We start from the raw sequence: 20,123 nt of genomic DNA, 5'->3' as shown, positions 1-20,123 counted from the left end.
GCTGGGGTTAAAAGCATTCCTCACCACTGCCCAGCTGAGTTTCCTTTTTGTTGTTGTTTGTTTTGTTTTTGTTTTTGTTTTTGTTTTTTTTAACTGTGTTTTTCTTGAGGCAAATACATGTAGCTGGAAATTGTTTCTCATTTAACCATTTGTAGGTATATAGCTTAGTGGCAGTAAGTGACACAACCAGAACCCTTTCATCTTCCCAAACAGAATCTCCATCCCCATTAAACCCAAGTTCCAGAGGTTTGGGGAAGGTGCCAGAGGATTCTGTAGGAAACCTTTCTGATGGTGGAGTGCCCTCTGGTGTGGGCTTCTTTTCTTCCTTCACATGTCTGCTTTAGTCCATGTCTTCAAATACGCTTCTGAATTCTTACATAGATATGTCTCCATTGGGCCACTCCTGACTCCTTTCGCTGCCATTGGTCCTCATGCCTCCCCCTTCCATCTTTTCCAGGGCACCTTAGTGCTTTTGCTGCCTTTTGAGATTGCCTGGGAGCGACCCTGGCTGGCACAGCTGCTCTGCTCTGCTCCATGTGCTCAGAAGTACCTTGTCATCCAATCTGCTAATGCTACAGGTTATGTGTGTTTCTGGGTGCACATAAACTTAGCCTTGGATGGCTGAGTTCATGGACAAGAAAATTGTCCTGAGAGAGAACAATGGATGTTTCTTTAGCTGGGTGCTTCCTCTCTCTTTGGTTGATAGGGTATAGGGGAGGTAGGCAGGAGATGAGGCTGGTAGGTAGATGGGGGGATGGTGACCCCTTTGTTGCCACAGCCCTCAGCCTCAAGGAAAGGAACCTGGTCACTAACCTCAGCTCCCAGTTATGACTGGCTTCCTGGGAAAGGTCCACTCTACCTTTGCACTGTTGGAAACCTTGGCCTTGTGTGGTTTGGCTTCTGTCTTGGGCATAGCTCTACCGCCTTGAGATGGACACACCTGGATGCCAGGCACCTCCCCCTTTGGAGACAGCTTTCACATTCTTTACTTTACCCTGGATGCCTGTAGGGGAGCTGCAGGGCGTATTTAGTTTTGCTTTCTCATAGCTTTGTTAAGGTGTAAGTCACACACTGAGCTGACTACCCAGTTGTGCTACCCAGTATACAGTTGGAAGACATTATTTCAATGTATTCATGACATTGTGTGACTATCACCGCTGTCAGTTCTCAGATGTTTTCTTTCATTACCTCAAAAAAAAAAAAAAAAAAAAAAAAAAAAAGCCCATAGGTCTTAGTAGTTACTCTCTACTCCCTATTCCCTACTCCCTAATGCCAGCCTCGGGCACACTTTCATAATTATCATTCTGTAGATTCAGCCCTTCTGGACTATACTTACCAATGTGGCCTTTTGTGACTTCTTGTTCACTTTGTATGTTTTTATGTGTTTGCCCATGTAGTAGCATGTATCGGTAATTTGTTTTTTTATGACAGTAATAACTTATGGCTAGCTCATGTTTTGATTGATGCTTGGATTGCTTGCTCTTTGAGGCTATTGCGACTGATAGTGCTCTGAGCATTCCTATGAAAGTTTTTCTGTGAGGCTCTGCGTGGTTTTCCTTAGCAGATGGCAGGGCCCTTGGGAACATGTAATATTGTAGGAAAAATTTTTTCTCTTTTTTTTTTTTTTTTTCTAGTCAGAATTCCTACAAGAATCCAATCTGATCATGGCCAAGCTTAATTATGTGGAAGGAGATTATAAGGAAGCCCTGAACATCTATGCCCGGGTGGGCCTTGATGACTTGCCACTGACAGCCGTGCCCCCCTACAGGTTGCGGATGATTGCTGAAGCCTATGCTACCAAAGGTGAGGACTGCATGCTTTCCCTAGCCCCCTGTTTGTCCCTTGTGCTCTTGGCTGGTGACTAACGTGACTATTCCCAGCAAAGCCACTGGGATCAGCCCTGCTGCACATTCGAAGTAACATTAAGCCCATAATGTTTTTATTTCTGAGAACCTCAAGTCCTATTGTTTTAATATTTTGGTGATGTTTTTTGATTGTGAATTTCTTGGTAGTGAATTTTCTGGAATTAAGTTGCTGCACAGCATACACAGGAATTCACTTCATATGGTAACCTGGCTACAGGGCCAAGCATATTTTCATTTGTTAGTGTTAAATTTGTGTTTATTAAGGCCAGTTGATTAGTCCATAGTCATCTCTGTAACAGCCCTCTGAAGGGTCTGCTTTCAAGGATCTGCTTTCAAGGGACAAAGAAAGTATAGTTGCTCTCTTCTGCTGTAAAGCAGCTTGTAGTCTTGTGTGAGTGAATGCAGTCCCGTGAGGAGAAGGATGGAAGGCAGAGGGCATACTGTCAGGCTGGTGCTATTGCCAAGCGGCTGATCCCTCCTTTCTCATCATAACTGTGTCATATGGTTATGAGGAGGAGGCCAAATAATGTATAGAAAACACTTGCTATGCCACCTGGCACCTACTCAGCGCTCAGTAAATGATGCTCTAATGCCAGCCTCAGACAAGAAACACATGTGAAAAGACTAAGAAAGTAGCATCTTTTCAGAGGCAGAAGAAGGTTCTCTGGTCTGTCAGGTTCAGGAATGCTTGCAGACAGAGGGACACTCAGAAGTGGGCTTCCCAAGGCTCTGGCATTTGTAAATGGGCAGCGGGAAGCCTCTCCTGCTTTCAGCCTCCCCAGTGCACCCTGCACCTGACTGTGGCTGGCACAGGGTCAAGGAGCAGGCCACCTGCATACTGCTGAGATAGGGGCTGTAGGTGGTCCAGCCTGTCTGACCCACCCATCCTGTACACTACTGAACAAATTCTCACCCAGAGGTTTACTTAAGAGATTTGTGACAGGCCTGATGTCCTCACCCAGTTCCCTGGAGCCTTCAGAGCTGCTGAGCTCATCTGATTATCTAAATGCCCCTGTGGGTTGGGAAAAGATTCCTCAGCTCTTGACAGAGCACTTGCAGCTTAATGGGCTTGGTCTTTTGAGGCTGTCTCCTGAGTCTCAAGAGTGTCTGTCTTTGTTTGCCTATGTCCAAGAAGCCAGGGGCCTAGGGACTGAGTCACACAAGTTCCCTCTTCTCTCTCTGCATTGCATTGCATGCTCCTCACGGGCCTCAGGCTGCTAGAGATAGCTGTGTGTACAAGCACACACAGATGTGTACAAGCACACACAGATGTGTACTTCTCCAGGCCTGGAACAATACTGTATTCTGAGAGCGAATCTTTGTTAGGTAATTTCCAGTTACCTGACCAACCTGGGCCCTGGTAGCCAGGGTTTGGTTTGTTGGTTAGGGCTAATGAGTGGCTAATGGTCTTCTTAGCATCAGAGATCAGGTTTTTTTTTCTCAGTCTTAAGAGACTGAGAAGAGTGAAGGCTGTCTGTCTGCAGGGTACAGCCAGCTCAGTCTTGTGGTCCCTGAGTTTGGCAGTTAAAAACAAGATTGATACTGGCTCTTGAGATCTTTGCTACCTAATGAGACATGTAGCTCTGGTTAGTTTCTGACATATTCAGGCACCTGCAGAGTCACACATGTATTGGGAGAGTGAGTGGTTACTTTGCCTAGAAAAAACAGCAGCAGCCTTGAAGGACCCAGACAGAGAGCCCGGAGGACCTGGAGGGCCTGGAGAGTCCATGCAGAATGATGGTGTAAGCACCAACTCTTACCATCTGCTTGGACCTGGGCTGTCACTGTCATACACTGGCAGTATTTATGTGGAAGTTTTATAGCGCATATACCTTGGTTTTTCCATTTGCCAAAGTCTACATGGGATACAAGGATTATATAAAATTATATATACATCTATCTGTCTATCTGTCTATCTATCTGTCTGTCTATCTATCTATCTATCTATCTATCTATCCATCTACCTATCATAAAATTTTACCTGACACATAGTATGATAGAAATGTTAGCGGGGATTAGAGAGCTGGCTCAGGGGTTAAGAGCACTTGCTGTTTTTGCAGAGGGCCTAGGTTTGATTCCCAGAACCCACATGGTTGTTCACAACCATTGGTAGGCATGTACACAGAGCATATATACACATACATACATATATGCAGGCAAAATACTCATACACATAGAAGAATGCAATAAAAATGAAAAAAACCATATTAGTGGAGAGCTGGGAGGGTGCTGGAGATGACCATCACAGATATGTTACCCAGTGTTAGAGGGAACCACTAGGGCCATTTCTCTTATGATGAGGCCTGAAGAGTTGCTTAGGAAAGGGGAGTGCCCAGTGCTCGGGGCAGCTAGAGAGGTATCCAAACAGGGTTGTCTGGGGCTGGGACTAGGATATGTGCCCTAACCTCATTAGTCATGCCCAGGACTGGCTTGGAAGGGCCTGTATTAATGATTTCATCACAGAAGGTTTTTCATGTTGGGATATGCAGTCAATTCAAGAAATGTTTTTTTAAGAGGCAGATACTCCCACAGTCCCACACAGCTCTCCCTCGGGGTGGGCTGGAGACCCTTGCTGGTGAAGAGGCCTCTCAGAGGAGGAGAAATATCCTTGGTCTGGGCTCCTCTGCTCTGACTTCTCCTACCAACAAGGGCCAGGGGCCCAACCTGTGGTGCTAGCTAGCTTTCTCCACAGGCTGCAGATTTTGTAGACCCCTCTGCTTCTTGGCAGTGTGTGAAGAGGAACAGCAGTGAGGAGGTGACAACTAATTATGAACGTGCTCCCCTTTGCAGAATGTCTCAGAGCTTTCACCTGCCTCACTGCTTAGAATGATCCCAGCCCCTACTCCCTTCCCCGACTACGCACTGTGAGCATCAGGAGCCTGTCTACAAGGCATAGTATAAGGGAAGGGAGTGGGATGCCTGCCTTCCACAGTGGCCGCACAGAGGTCAGGAGGGCTCCAGACCAGGCTTTTCACAAATCTGCCGGTTTCCCCAAAGCCTAGGAGCCACAGTCTTTTAAACAGAAGACATGTTCAAAAAAGTTTGTGTCTTGGCCAGTCTCAGTTTGTAAGCACAGTGTCTTCACACACCCACATACTTCAACTCAGTGTGATCAGCCTGAAGGCCAGACCTGGAGTGTCTGTCAACAAAGAGAGAAGCTCCTGGAATTGTTGTGTTTGAAGGGCCTTCGCCCAGGACAGAACCAGCCAAGCCAACGTCTCAGAGATGATGTACTGATGAGTGCCATTCACCCTGGAGATGGTCCACTAATGACTGGCATTCACCCATCATTGCGCATTTTCCACCACTCTTTCCTTAGTTCTGGGCACATGGGTGCTCTCAAAAAATCCTCAAGACAAACTGAATTGGGAATTCATGTAGTGGGCAGCTGTGACTTGAACATTACCATGCTCTAAAAAGATGACACATTGAGACCACCGATGTGTCTTTAAATAGGATTTTTCTCTCACTCAATTAAAAAGAAAACACCAGTGTATTTACTCTTTTTTGTTCAGGCACATTCTAGCAACTCTGTGTGTCAGGAAGAGATGAGACCCCAATGACATGACGTAGGCAAGGTATTTCCTTGAAAAACTTATTTTTCCCTCCTAGAATAGCGTTGTGAGGCAGTTGCCCTGATTTTCCTGGGAACAGAGACAGGCTTCTTGATGCTCCCAGGTCAATGGCTGAGGCTTTGTTTTTGGCTTCTGAGAGAATTTGGGTGTCGCGGGGGTTGGTTCCCTGCCAGGTCTGTACCTGAAGCATCCAGGTAGCTGTACAGTCACTCTTCTCTCTAGGTTGTAGGCTGAAGGCTTATGACCCAGCTGACTGCTTTGCTTAGCTAGTAGCTTCAGTCCCAGGAAAGACTATCACAGCTCATCTCTTCATCCTGCTCCTGTTTGCTAGTAGGGGCTCCATCGGGGTGGCAAGGACACTAGAGAATCTGAGTACAGTCTTGGATTTGGTTAGAAAGGTCAGTGACTGCTGGGGGCAGGTAGAGAAGAGGTCGGGAGAAACCTGCCTTGCCTCTGCCTACTCTAGCAGTCTACTATGCTGGTGAAATGCACAGGCGTGCTCCGTGCACAATGAAGAGTCAGTGCAATTCAAAGCCAGCGACTGATGCTGCATCGCACAGGACTCGGGACATGGTGCCACAGCTCCTGCCTTGGGTGTACACAGGGCAGTAATTGACCTTGACCTTAGCTCAAGCTGAAGCACATTGACCTTAGCTCAAGCTGAAGATGCCTTTAAAGTTCTGCCAAGATTTCTTTAGATGAAGAAAACCCAACCTAAGTAGACCTGGTAGCACCTGGATTCAGAAAGACTTGGATTCTTTCTCTCTGAATCTCTGGTCACCTGCCCTCCTGCTAGTTCCCATTTGGGTTGGGAGTAAGTGGAGCAGCTCTAGGCCTGCTTTCTCTGGGATTTGATGCTCAGGACTCAGCCAGGTTCTCCGTGAGTCTCACTGGGCTGCGCAGGATTGCACTCCCATCCTCGATGGAGTTAACTATGATGTATGTAGTGCAACCAGAATGAGCCCAGCAGGGAACCTGTGAAGAAGAGAGCTAACCCACTTAGGAATCAGAGGGAAAGGGCCAATGCCCTTGACAGATGTCCACAGTAGTAACTCTTTCTAGTAAGAGTCTTCCAGTAGATCCAGAGTCTTCTAATCTCTTTCTCCATTGAGGCAGCCCTGAGAGGCAAAACAAGGAGGGGCCTGGTAACTGCCCTGTGACAGGGTCACTGTGACTTTGGGAGCAGACTTGTAGGTAAACACTGAAGAAATGGGGAAGAGCAGTCTGGAGGAACGGAGGAGCTAGGGAACACGTGCGGAGGGTTCTAGAGGAGGAGAGCTACATTTGTTTGGGTTTGGGCAGTTGGGTGGAAAACCACAAGCAATCCAGTATGAGTCTGTTTGCAAAAACTTTTGCAACAATCACAGCCCCCTTGGACTGGCCTTTATAAAGAGCTCTAGAGCAGGTGTGGTGAGTGACAGACCAGTGGGACTACACTTGTCCTCGGAGCTCTCTGGTATTATAGGGTTGTCAGTCCCTGCAAAAAAGCTGAGAGATCTGGCTAGTGCAGATTTGGAAATTCTAGGCAAGGCTCATAGACTCCGGAATTTGTGTGATTCTGTATGTGCATAAGATCCTGATGTCAGACCCTCAGCTGTTCCCTTCTGATTGTATCCTAGGACTTGTAAGAAATTTAATCTACTCTCCATGTTTTTATCTACAAAATGGGCCTAGCAATACTATCACAAGGGTACGGAGAAGACCAAAAGAGACAAGCAGGAAGATGCTTTGAAGCGTCCAAATACAGGTCAAGTGAGGGGCCTTTGTGTAGTGTCACCTCAGTACGCCAGAGGCTGGGAGCAGCAGGTGGCTTCAGTGGCTGCCTCCTCATCACCCCCACATCTCACATCTGCACATGAGTGAAGGCTTTACACTCTTGCACACTTATCTGCTGTGTTAAAGGTCTAACTAGGGCCAGGAGTGGTGCTTTTAGCTGTCTTGGATTGATTTCTTGACCCATCCCCACAAAATGTATTTGTATTATATATCTAGTTTGTAGACATATCAAAAGGACATGGGCGCACCATCTCCCAAGAGGCCTCGCTATTGGCAATATACTGATGTCCTCCCAGAGCCTCCCTATACTTGCCATGCATGAGTTTGAGTTTTCTGTAAGAATGGGAGATTATTACTTACTCTGCTCCATGGTCTGTGTACTTCCACCTTGCTAGAACATCTTCCCCAACAATAGGTAATTTCTACAGTTGTTAGGAACTACTCAAGTTTTTTTTCAAGGCATCACTTTTTTTTTAGCTTTTCACTCTTATCCCTAAAACAGGTGCCCCTCTTAGCCCATTCTTTGAATTAGTTCTTTATGGCTTCCATTGGAAAGTTCCCAGAAATAGAGATTCTGTGTCAAGAGACAGAGTTTCTAGATTGCTGTATAGAATGCCCAGGTATGTGTTTGTATTTGAACATGAAATGTCCTCCCAGGCTCATATGTGGAAACTGGGGCCCCAGCAGGTCGACTGTGTTGGGAGATAATGGAAAGTAGGAGATGGGGCCTAGATAGAAGAAGGAGGTGACTAGGAGAGTGCTCTGCAAAGACACACCTTGTCCCTGCCTCTTCTCTGCAGGGATGTTCATTCAGAACACGGCTGCTCGGCAAGAGATTACATCCACAGGCCTTCCAGGTCTGGGTGATCTGGCTGGAATACAAACACACCTTTAATCCAGGAGACAGAGGCAAGCAGATTTGAGTTCAAGGCCAGGCTGGTATAGAGCAAGTTTCAGGGAAAGAGAAGTTTAGGTCTAGGCATGGTGGTACATGCCTTTAATCCCAAACAATGAAAGTAAAATTAGTTTGTAGACGGAAGCACCCATATTTGAAAGTGATGTTTAATTGAGTGGCAGAAAAAGTGATGAACCAGAGAAAGATCTGACAGAATAGGATACGCCAATTATCATGAGATGAGAGAGGAAAGGGAAGCTACCTAAGGGGTAGTACAGAGAGAGAGAGAGGAGAGTTTTACTGGTAGAGTTTTGCAGAGAGAGGTTTAATGAGCTCGACAAAGGTAAAGACAGAACAAGTCAGAGAATGAGAAAGAACCAGAAGATTAGAGCAGATTGCTGGAGAGAGTTTGAGGCCAAGCAACAATTCAGGGGCAGAAAGAGAAGCCAGATTGAATAAGTCAGCTGGCAGAGGAGTTTGAGTCAGAACAGCTGGGTTAGACTGGCCAGCTCTTCTAGTTCAGAAAGAAAGGGTGAGCTTATTTGGCAGTAAGTCTCAGAGGTGGAAAACATTCTAGGCCCAGGTTAGATTGTATGGAGGCTAGAAGCTTCCAGGACTAGGCCTAGGTTAGCCGACAGAGGCTGTAATCTTCCCAGACAACTAAACAGGAGAACAGAGTTCCCGTTATACATTTCCATCATGAGGTAAGCAGCTCAGCCCACTGTACCCTCTCCACCATGGTGTAACCTTCCCTCCTTTAGGTTGGTTTCCTTGGTGTCTGTCACAGCAGCAAAAAGCTGGCCAGCATCATCTATGTGCCTGTGTGTGCCTGTCTTCCTTCAGTGTGAGGGCCCAGCCTCCTCCGTGGTACCAGCACTGTATGGCCGAATAATCATGCCTGTGCCACATTGTCTACATTGGAAGACACATTTCGGTTCCACCCATCTTTCCATGATACTCTTTAGCTTTAAAAAAATATTTTATGTGTGTTTGTGAGTGTGTGATGTGTGTTTATGTGTGTGATGTGCAAACTGAAAGACAACTCAGGAGTTGATCCTCTCTCGACATCTTGTGGGATTTGGAGTTGAACTCAGGTTGTCAGGACTGTGCGCAAGCACCCTTCACCCACTGAGACATCTTCATTTGGCCCTAGGTTTTTTGTTTGTAACAAATTTATTGACATATAATTCACATATTTTGCCGCAAAATTCAACTTTCAATGTATATAATGCAGCAGTTTGGGGTATATTTGGAGGTTGGAGTTGTGTAACTATTACCAGTCGATTTTAGAAAATTTTATTACCTCTCAGAAGAAATGTATACTCATTAGAGCAATTACTTCCTGGCGCCCGCCTATTCAACACTGTTCTGTATATGGCATCTACTGGCATATTGGTGTTTGTGGTGGTGGGTGGTGTTTGTTTTCACTTCCTTTCTTTGGTGTCCAAGCTTGCCTTGAGCTCTCAGTCTTCTGTCTCAGCCTCCTGAGTATGTGGAATTTCAGCTAAAGCTGTGCACCACCAGCTGAACAGCACCGTATACCCAGCTACATAGCATCTTTTCAGTGAAGCTCCGAGCCACTCAGTGGCGAACAACCATGGATGTTTTTAGCTGGTCCAGGCTGACAGCTTTGTGAACATTTTGCATTTCATCCCTCAGTGATAATTTGAGTAGTGTCTTGCCCATGTTATAAAGCAGACTCAGTACACATTGTAGTCAAAGCAGACAGCACTTCCTGTACATGCGGTTGACTGACAGCATCAGTCTAATGGACAAATTCTGCTTCTCTTGCCAGGAAGCTGCCAGCTATTGGCAAGTTCTAAGCAGGAAGAACGGCTTGAATGAATGTATAAGTAAGAACGACCTTTCTGGCACAGGGCAAAGAATAGATAGAAAGGGATTAAAGATGGGAGGGAGGCTGTGAGCTGGCCCTGCTCCTTTCTCTGGATTCTGAGGCTGTCACTTCTGCAGGCTGTTTCCCAGGGCTAGTCAGTCATTTGTGCCTGGCTTTGGCCACCAGGAGGCTTTGCTGGAAGGCATAGGATAGGATCAGAGAAGAGTCACAGTATGTCCTGCTTCTGAGGAATGAATTGTCCCTCTCTGTTTAACTCCCACGCAGTGACCCCACTTCTGGGCTCCTTCAGTTCCACCTCTTCTCTCTGGCCTTTCCAGTCTTTGTAATGGCTGCAGCTTCCTGCCGATGCTGGATTCTGGGGTGGGTGGGTGCCATGTTGCTTTTTCTTCTCCATCTTTCATCTTGTATGCAGACAGTTCCAAACTTTAAATTCCCTTCATTTCAAAGACTAGCATGCTTTCTCTGTCTTCATTGGTTCTAATAGATACCAGCCACACATACAGCCAAAGCCTAGATTCCAAATACAAAGGGCTGCACTAAGGCTAGGGCAGATGTGTCAGAACTGGGAGGCCCTTGAAAGACACCAGGAGGTGTTTGAAAGAGAAGCAGCAGGTGCTGAGGTCACGCTGCATGTGTGTCTAAGGGGCTCGTGAGGCAAGTGAGTGTGGGAACAATGAAGGTAGTTCTTCAGCTCACTGGACAGGGAACAATTAAAGCAGCTGAACCTCACAGGAATAACTTTCCCTAGATCACAAGGAAGTTATAGAGCTAGAATTGAAATGATGAATTCGGAACACCTGAGGGTGCTGTCCTGGGAAACTGCTCAGTCTAAAAGGGTTTCTAGGCTAGTTTATTGGTTAGGATTAAAGATTCTTTGCATATTCATACAGAGGACCACAGGGAAACAGGAGAACTGGTGCTCCCTTGGTACCAGACAGCCTTGGTGACAGGGCTATCTGTAGGTAAAGTGCTCACCAGGGCCCTGGTCTAGGGAAAGAGGTGTGTGAGTGATATGGAACTTTCCCTCTGTGCATTTCCTGTTGTGGCAGGTGATGTTCATATATGATGAAGGCAGCAAACAGACAGTGATCTGAGTGTCAGGACATGTCAAGCTGAAATTTGAAGTGGACCATGGAAAAGTCCACAGTAAAGTAAGTTTCCCTATGCTCAAAGCTTGGGATATCCACAAGTTTTCTGCAAAATGTAGGCACACCTTCTTTTTTTTTTTTCTTCCAGATTTGTGGACAGTAGCTCCAAGTGGCCAGACTGGCTCCATATTCTTCTGCGTCCCACCCACCCTCTTCAGAGGCTGCCGCTTCCCGCTCACCTGCCCTTACCTCTTGAAGGCCCATTCCCTAACTGGGGTTGTCTTCATCCAGCTTGGCATTATCCTGTTATCCCTGAACTGGGTCCACCCTCAGTGACACAGCTGTATCATGCAGACCACACCCTCCTTCCTCTGATCCCATCTCTATTAATAGTCTAATCTAGTTTGGTACTCAGCTTTTGTTTAATTATTTCACCTCTGCCACTTGCCCCTCTCCAACTAGATTGCATAATTAATTAAATCACGGAATCAGCAAATACATGGTCACACGCTCTAGGCTGGGCTTTAAAGCTGTGCCGTGTCTAAGTTGCTTGCCTCATCTCCATGCACTGGCAACAAGGATAGAGCTGCCTCACAGGCGGCCTGCACGACACTGTTAAAGCTTTGCTGTGCATGCAGGGCTACACAACTGGTGATGAACTCTACTCAGACACTGGTTGTTAAAACCAGAATGATGGCTTCTCAGTGTGTCTGGAGCCCTGCCTATTTTAGATGAGCATAGATGTGGTCTTAGGCATGCTTTGAAGCACACAATTTTGTCTGTAGCTCTCTTCTGCCAACACTCACCTTCAAGGTTTATGGACTGCCATTCACTCTGTTTGGTAAAGAGTCTTTGTTCTTGGAGTCTGGTCCTGTGTCCTAGGATCTCCTAGAGCAGGGACTTGTACAAAGCTCGTCTGATATGGGCTGTCACCTAGCCTAGCTCTTGTGTTTTGACTGATTGGATCCCGAGTGCAGGCCTTGCTTGGTCACAGCCCCTCCTAGTCTCCTGTGGCTGCCAAACCATGTCTAGTGCTCATTTTCTTCCCCCAGATCTTCATGGTGCTGTGGAAATGAAGAAGAAACCCCCCTCCCCATATTTGGAAAGCTCTGAGCTCTCGGGCGGCTGCATAGCACACGCTGTTCTGTGGGAAATGAGGCGTTGCAGTGTAGTATAGCTGTCCATAGTGGGCTGGGGCGGGCGTAGAGCAGGAGGAGCAGGGAACCAAGTCCTGCTTTGGCTGGATGGCCCTGCCCAGTGGCCAGCATAGATGGGGCAACGTCTAAGCAGAGCATACTGCAGCGTCCCAGAGGCCTCAGGCCATGGAGGGACTACTGGATGCCAGGTTCTGGGGTGTAGTACTAAATCATTGGTATTGATAACAGAGTGTAAGGCATCCTTCTAAACATGCATGGTCTCAGCACTTGCCTCTTGGTCCCCTTGAGCTTTGCTACCCCAGAGACTGGCGTGGATAGGGTTTCCATTTAAGAAGGCTGGTGGGGACAGATCCATCATTCTACCTCATCTCTGTGTGTCCCCTTGAAATTGCAGACTCTTAGTGACAGAGGCTAGTCATGGTTGGATCAAATTGTTGAGCAGCAACTCTAAATACCTGGAACCCAGAATTCTATAGCAATATGATAAACCAAAAGCTCTGACTTGGGGCCACATCTGTCTGGATCAAGACTTTTTTGCCGTTTTTGCCGTTGTCAGAGGTTGGGCTGCAGTATGTGGGCAGCTGCCACCAGGGGTCGCAGGAGCCCCGTCAAGACCCAGACAGAGACCACTGTTGCACATGCTCAGTTGTTCCCTTCCAGGTGCGTCCCACACCCTACTCCAATTATCTGTTTGTGACTTGTGTCTTAGCACCTCGTGGTTCTTCCCCCCATCCCCGCCATCCCCTCCCCCCTCCCCCGCCACAGGGCAGGCTGTCGGACACACATAGTGTCCTACAGGGCGAGTTGGCATTTGCAGTCTCGGAGAGCCGGATCATGTTATTAAACGGGAGTTCAGAGATGCAAGGAGAAAGCTGAGTTTGCCTAGCTTCTCTGTTAACCCGAAATTAGTATGGAAGGTCCAGGGACACGTGGCCCTCTCTAGGAGGAAGCTGCACAACCTGCCTTTATGTAGCCGAGCCACACCCAGGCTTATCTTGGGCAAGGACCAGTCTGCCATTAGTGCCCTAGGACAGCTTCAGCAGAGACTGAGTTTACATGGGACCTTTGAAAAGGGAGAGGAAGCATAGGCCTGGGTAGTGGAGCGTTAGTGGAAGTTGTGCCCTGTATCTTCCTAGGTGAAAACTGCGTGGTAGTAAGGATGCTCAAGGGTTTCTTGGCCGTTTTTAGTTTGTTTGTTTGTTTTTAAGTGACAGAATCATGTCTTCAGCTTTAGGAACTGTATGTTTGTAAATGACCATGACTTTCTAGGTGAGGTCCTGGAGCTGTGCAACAGTTTGTTGTTGTTGTTTGGTCTTTTGGGGGCTGTGTCCCAAGCAGCTGCTGAAGTAGAAAACTCTGGGTCAGGAATCAGGGCCAGCCCTGCTAATACCCTTTGAGAGCCAGTGCAGCCTAAACCCCTCTGTGCTTATGTTACCCTGTTTCCAGAGAGAGGGCAGGGAGACCATAGGAGCCCCATTGTTTTTCGCTGAGAAGCTGCTCTTCTGCATCTGAAGCTTTGAGATCACTTTGGGTAGTGAAAAAAATAGTTCTGTAGAGAAGTCAATGTGTGATGGGTATGGATGGTGGAAGTGGCTTCCCACAGAGCTCCTGGGTGTTGATCTGTGGTGGACAGCCCAGGCTGTGGGGAATAAGGCTTGTGCGGATACTGGAGAGGGAGATACTGTCTGGCCTGATGGGGTGGAGAGTTGCTAGCAAGCTGTCCATCCCCTCTGATCTCCCCACCCTTTCCTACTCTGGAGGTCCTGATTCTGATGTGCTGGGAGGCTATGGGCTGTATGGGATGGGTCACCCATCTCAGGTTGCTGGTCAGAGCTTCCTGTTTATATTTAGATGCTGTAAGAAGAGCACCAGCCCTTTTACTGCCACTGACCTACATTCATAATAATGTGTGTGTTTGTGGCCTTCCTGCTGGTTCTCCTTTTGGAGGCAGCAGGAATTCAGGGTCCGTGGAAGGGTTGCAGACGGAGCTTTAAGTGAAGGTCTGTAGAGATGTCTGCTATGGATTGTTTTTAGAACCTTGAGATTTACATAGTTGCTTGTTTATTTAGTGTCTGTGTATGCACTGGTGCAGAGGTCAGAGGGTAACCTGCAGAAGTCAGTTAGATGTAGATTCCAGGGATGAAGGTCAGGTCAGGAGGCTCAGTCTTAGGTGCCGTCAGTGCTTGGCCATCTTACCTGAGCTCTGAGTTCTTCAGGGATACTGTCAGTGTTGGCTACTGCTTTTTTTTTTTTTTAAACATTGTTCGAAAATACCTTCTTCATCCTCTACCAGTGGCTGTTTGGAGAAGTCCGTTCCAGCTGGGGCGCCACATTTAGTTGCTGCTCACTAGAATTCATGCAGTGAGGCAAGGACAGTTGCTGTTCCCTGGTCCGTTAGCCTTGCTATAGGTGGACGGGCAGGGGTTCCATTTTGTGCTACAGCGAGTCTCTAGTGTGATGCATCTTCTCTTCTCTTGGAGCAAATGAGCCAAGAGCAGAGTGACAAGGCATCTCACTTGGGCTTGGGTTCTGTGGCAGTTGTGCTAATTGGGATTAACTCTGAGGGGCTGAAATAGTTGTTTTCTGCATGAGGCTTTCCTGTATTTTTAGATATCCCTTTTTAAGAAAAGGAAGAGAATTGTTACTGGCACCAGGAAGATGCCCACTAATGAAGGTCGTGATCATTTGCTGAGTGTTTTCTGAATGCCAGCATTGACTTTGTCACTGAGACATGTGTCACTCTGTACATTTGTGAGAATGTGAGAAGAGGAGAAAGAGACTGACTCACAGGGTAATCACGCTGAGATGCAAGGGTTCAAAGCCAGCTATGTGTTCAAAGCTCCCCCACTTTTTTTTTTTAACTTTAGCATTTCTTTCAGCAGACCTATACTTAGGTAGATGTAATTTTCTTTTCAAACAAAGCTTAAGGATAGCATAACAGAAAAGAGTTGATCAACATGACCCACTAGTTCCATGCCTTGCTGTATAGCCAAGAAAACTAAAGCATAGGCCTTCATGAGAACCAGTGTATGAAGGCTGTAGCAGCACGTTCTAGATACGCAAGAAGATGAAAAAAAAATCCAGGATTTAGCAGTCTATGATCAGATGAATAAAATGAAGCATTTTTATACAGTGGGATATTATTTGGGACTCAAAAAGAGGTTTTGAAAATAAATAATAGTAGTTATACAATATCATACCAAATGCAGCTTGTAAATGGTTCACCTTATGTTTGTGCATTCACATCAATTTAAAAAGTAATAAAGCTCCGTACTTGTTAAATAACTGTGAACCTTGAAAATACTTTGCTAAATGTAGCCAGGTACAAAAGATCTTATCCTATATGATTCTATTTTATGAGCTGCCTAGAAAAGGCAAATTCATAGAGGCAGAAAGTGAATGAGTGGTCTCCAGTGTCTGAGAGAAGGAGGATGGGCGTAACTGGTGATGGGGCTTAGTTTTGGAGTGATGGCAACCTTCTGGAATTAGCTGGTGATATTACACTGAATTATATCCTGCAATACATTTTATAGTATTTGGACAGTATCTCAGTATTTATTTAAACATTGATAAACAACTATACTTTTCCTACTTGGAGTCTCCTCAGCTACTGTTTCCTAATAGTGATACAGACATAGCATCGGGTTGTTCATTTACTTACTTACTTTTAGGACTTACCATGTGCCAGGCACTGTTTTCATCATTTAGCTTTTTTCTGTTGTTTTTTTGAGACAGGGTTTCTCTGTGTAGCCTTGGTGGTTGTGGATCTTGCTCTGTAGACCAGGCTGGACTTGAACTCACAGAGATCCGTCTGCTTGTCATTTAACATTCTTATGTGTAAGTCAGTATGTGCAATGAGCTAAGGAGCCTGGCTTCTCACCCCACATTTTTGGCTGTTGTAGGCATAGGCTAATGCATAGAGACTCATGTATCAGAGACATTACTGAGTGCAATGTAGGCCAGAAAACTACCGCTGTGGAATCAGACTGGCCGGCTGGATCCCAGCTCTGACCCTTTTGTATCCTCTTAGTGAGTTGCTTAACAGCTCAGTCCCTCTGTCATGGAGCACTCAACACCTGCTATTATTACTATATGTTAAATACATGTTTCTATGGTTATTAATTGGTGACCACTCACTGCATGAGTGTTTCAGGTTGAATTAACATCTTATTTACTTGCAGAATTATACAGTGAGAAGAGGCATTTCACTGAAAGTATTTACTCTAGCAGGTAAATGTCAGATCCAGGCTTGCCTTCACCCCTGAGGATGTGTATATCTGTCTCTGTGTGTGTACACGTGTATTTAAATCCTAAGAAGAATATGCTGAGCCGAGAAGACAATTTATGGTGATCCCAAAAAGGGGCCAGCTATGGCTTTCATCCAGGAGCCGCTTAAAGTCACAGGGGTCTGTGAGTTGACACAGACCTCATAGGAGACCCAGACAGCTTCCCTCCTTCATCCCTAGTATTTGGTGCTTCCACTGGCGTCTCCTCTCTCCAGGCCCTGCAAACCTCATCCTCTAGTAAGTCATAGCACACCCGACACCCATGGGTGAGTCTAGAGTCTAGACCTGAGAGTCTAGAGACAGAACACAAGTTCAGCAACCCCAGCTGCCCCCACTATCACTTTGCATTGTGACTCTTGGGCTCCTCCTGAGTTTTCTTTTAGTTTTGGAGCTTGAGAGACCCAAACATTGTCTGACTGCCTCTGAAGTCTACATCCAGCAGGTTATCAGAGATGAGATGTAAAAGTATATTGCAGTTTGGTACATCCAGTTACAAAGTCCAGTACAGACTCCCCGGTAACCCTGTTCCAGCAGGGCCTCAGGATGTGCTGTTTCTGTGTCTGGCTTCCGGAGCTGTGGCTAAGATAAGTGAGAACAATGGCTGGTGCTGTGGGTCACAGGTCCTCTCGGTACAGTACAGCTTTTATGGCATCATGTAACTGGAAGAAACTGTTATCCTGCTCATTTCCATGTGATTTTAAGAGTCAAATATCTGTTTGGCTGTTCAGCTCTGTAGCATAATTTAGTGTCTCAGTAGTTCACAGAATAGACAAGGACGAGGAGGCCTGGCACTGCCCGAGGTGGGGCAGCTCTTGGTGGGAGAGAAAAAAATCAGCACTGGACTTTGATTCATAAGATTTTACTTGAAACTTGTTTTTATTGCCTGTTGGACACCGAATTCAGTGCTGTTAGCAGCTCAGTAAAAGTACTGGCTTTGTAGTTACAGGGAGCAAGGGTCACAGCATTGTGGCTTTATCATTTGTTAGCTCTGGAGTCTCAAATGCAATCACGTCTATAAGATCTGTGAGTACCTTCCTTGAAGGTTGGCTGCAGGGATCAGAAGGTAAACACCAAGCCCCAGGCATAGGGCTAGGCACTGAGAAGGCCCCAGCTAAATGAACCTTGATTGTATGGGTCAGAGCCAGACATGAAGAATTCTGTAGTCCCATAGAGCAGTACAGAGGCTGGGCCTGTTAGGGAGGGTTCCCAGCCTGCTTCTCAGCTCTTCAGCACCTTGTCCCGTAAGCCTCCCATCTCATCTTCTTGCCCCTAGTGGTAAGAAGCTTTCAACAGTCCACCCTGGACAGCCTGGGAAGGATGTGAGCCCCAGAGCAGGGCATTTGCTCTAGCACCTACCTGGGTTGTCTTGTCTTGCAGCTATCCACTTTTGACTCTTGCACCTGTGGGCAAGTCACTTAAGGTCTCAGAGACTCTTTCTCTGTATGTTTAGGATGCAGATAGTACCTAGTGAGTGTCACTAAATAGCCACTGTGTGTGGAAGAACTTTGATAGCAAGGAGTGTGCAATCCAAATGATTTTATCATCATGAGGTCATGGGAAATATGTTCACTTCACAGAAGGACCTGCCAAATACTAATCCCTCTGTGGAAACTTCATCTGACAGCAAGGAGATGGGCCATGGGCTAGGTGGGTGGGTTTTCTGCATTTTTGGTGGTCAGCCATGTTTATTACTTTAAACCTGGCTTTGGTTGTCAAATAGCATTTTGTTACAGCTTGGCTGTCCCTTAAGTGTGCCCCTAAAAAGGTTTGTGTGCTGGTTCCCAGGGTGGCAATGTTGATAGATGATGGAACCCCAAGAACAGGGAATGAGAGGAAAGTGACTGGATCGCTGGGGCGCTATCCATGGAAGGTGTTGATGTAGAGCTTAAGGAACTATGGCTTCTTTAAGGGTGGGTTGTTCAATAGAATGCGCTTGGTTCTTCTTGCTTCTTGTCCCACCACGACATCCCAGCCTGGGCAGCCTGGGAAGGGTGTGACCCCTGTGCACGTTTCCCTACCATGATTCTGCCCACCTCGTGATGCAGTTAGACGTATCTCTCCTCAGAGCTAAGAAGGTATTATCACGGTTACTGAACTCTGAGTAAACAGACGACTTTTCTCTACAATACCTAGTCTGACATTTAATTGTAGCAGTCGAGAACAGATGAATACACACTAAATTGCTACTCTTTTGTATACAGAGGTAGATATTACTGTGATCTTGCTGAGGTGTTGGCATTATAGGAGCTATTTAGCAAGTCTGTTTTCTTTTTTCTTTTTCTTTCTTTCTTTTTTTTTTATCATGTATTTCTCTAAGGGGGAAAAAGAAAGTCACTAAAAACACTATTGAGACAGACTTTGAAACTGACAAGACACCATCTCAAATTTTAATGGAGCCAATCTGGGCCCTGACCTCAGGACTTTGCCACTCAGACAGTGTTGATGTGATCCCAGACACTTGAAAATTTATGTACCAGTCCAGAGGCCCAGCTTGACAGAGAAATAAATATTCTGGTATTGAGTTGTACAAAGATGGATTTGGTACACTAAGTCAGGATTCTGCCCTTGCTCTGATACATGCCTAGTGACATGTAAAATGAAAGACAGTTTTGGGGGTAAAGAGAGAAGGAACAGTCTAACACCAAGAAGGGCCTTCTGTCCAAGGATAGACTCATCACTGTGGACTGTCTTGCTGCTCAGACCTTAAATGTTACAAGCTTGCTATTTAGACCTTGAGCCCATAGCAAGGCTGTGCCTAGTCTGTAGTGGAGGGTAGATTCTGAAGCCAGTTTAAATATCCTTACTAGCCATGCATGGCTGTGGGTTGTAGACTCAGAGCTTCAGTTTTTTAGAACCTAGTAAAGTACAAGGATAATCACGCTGTGTTGAGCAGACTTGATGTTTCTTTGATTCAGGGGCCTTGGCATGTCTCTGAATGCCTTGGTCAATGCCGCGGGCATTAGTGGTCAGAGTCTCACCTGCAGGAACACTGTGTCAGGCAGTAGAGCCAATTTTTCTTGACCTTTTAACATATTCTGGGGGATTGGTTTTCCTTGTATTAAACTCCTGGTTTTAGTTCTGTGTGGGCAGAAAAAAAAAAGACACTTGAAGGAAGTATGAATCAACACAAATGAATGTTCAGCACAGAAGAGCCCAACTATATTGCTGAAAATAGAAGAGTAAGTCTCTTTAAAATATAATCGACTACTTAATAAAAATATTAACCATCTAAGATGGGATTTATATTCTGTATGAAAGTAGAATATATACAGGAAACAAATACTAGCTATAGAAGGACAAGTGAAAGCTTGCAGTTATAAAGGCTATTTACAGTATAAGAAGTCATTTGAAGCAGATCATAATAGGTTAGACCAAAAGCAACAAACAGAGCATTTTTGCCAGTAAGTTAACAGGTAAGATAAATAAACACTAGCCAAATAGAAGGCAGAAGGCGGGGGGAAGGGGAGAAAACAGAACACAGGGACACATGAGACAAATACAAATTTTAGTAAATGTCACTGTGGGGATTTGTTTGTTTGTTTTTTGAGATAGAATTTCACTGTGTAGCCCAGGCTGGCTTCAAATGTGTGATCCTCAGGTCATGGACTTGGAAAGCTGGAAGTCTG

At 46.0% G+C, this 20,123-nt stretch overlaps 1 protein-coding gene across 7 annotated transcripts in view; it reads left to right on the top strand.

Annotated features, from left to right (window-relative positions):
- Ttc7b (tetratricopeptide repeat domain 7B) overlaps window positions 1–20,123 on the top strand; it is a 200,139-nt gene that overhangs the window by 23,614 nt on the left and 156,402 nt on the right. For 6 of the 7 annotated variants that reach the window (XM_060388045.1, XM_060388042.1, XM_060388040.1 and 3 more), the window contains exon 3: window positions 1,635–1,803. In XM_060388045.1, the coding sequence (XP_060244028.1) occupies window positions 1,635–1,803 (169 nt within the window). The remainder of the gene's footprint in view (window positions 1–1,634; window positions 1,804–20,123) is intronic. The other variant, XM_060388046.1, reaches the window with a different exon arrangement.

This window comes from Meriones unguiculatus, chromosome 7 (genome assembly GCF_030254825.1).
Source record: "Meriones unguiculatus strain TT.TT164.6M chromosome 7, Bangor_MerUng_6.1, whole genome shotgun sequence".
Taxonomy (NCBI): domain Eukaryota; kingdom Metazoa; phylum Chordata; class Mammalia; order Rodentia; family Muridae; genus Meriones; species Meriones unguiculatus.
This window is presented reverse-complemented; position numbering and strand designations above follow the sequence as displayed.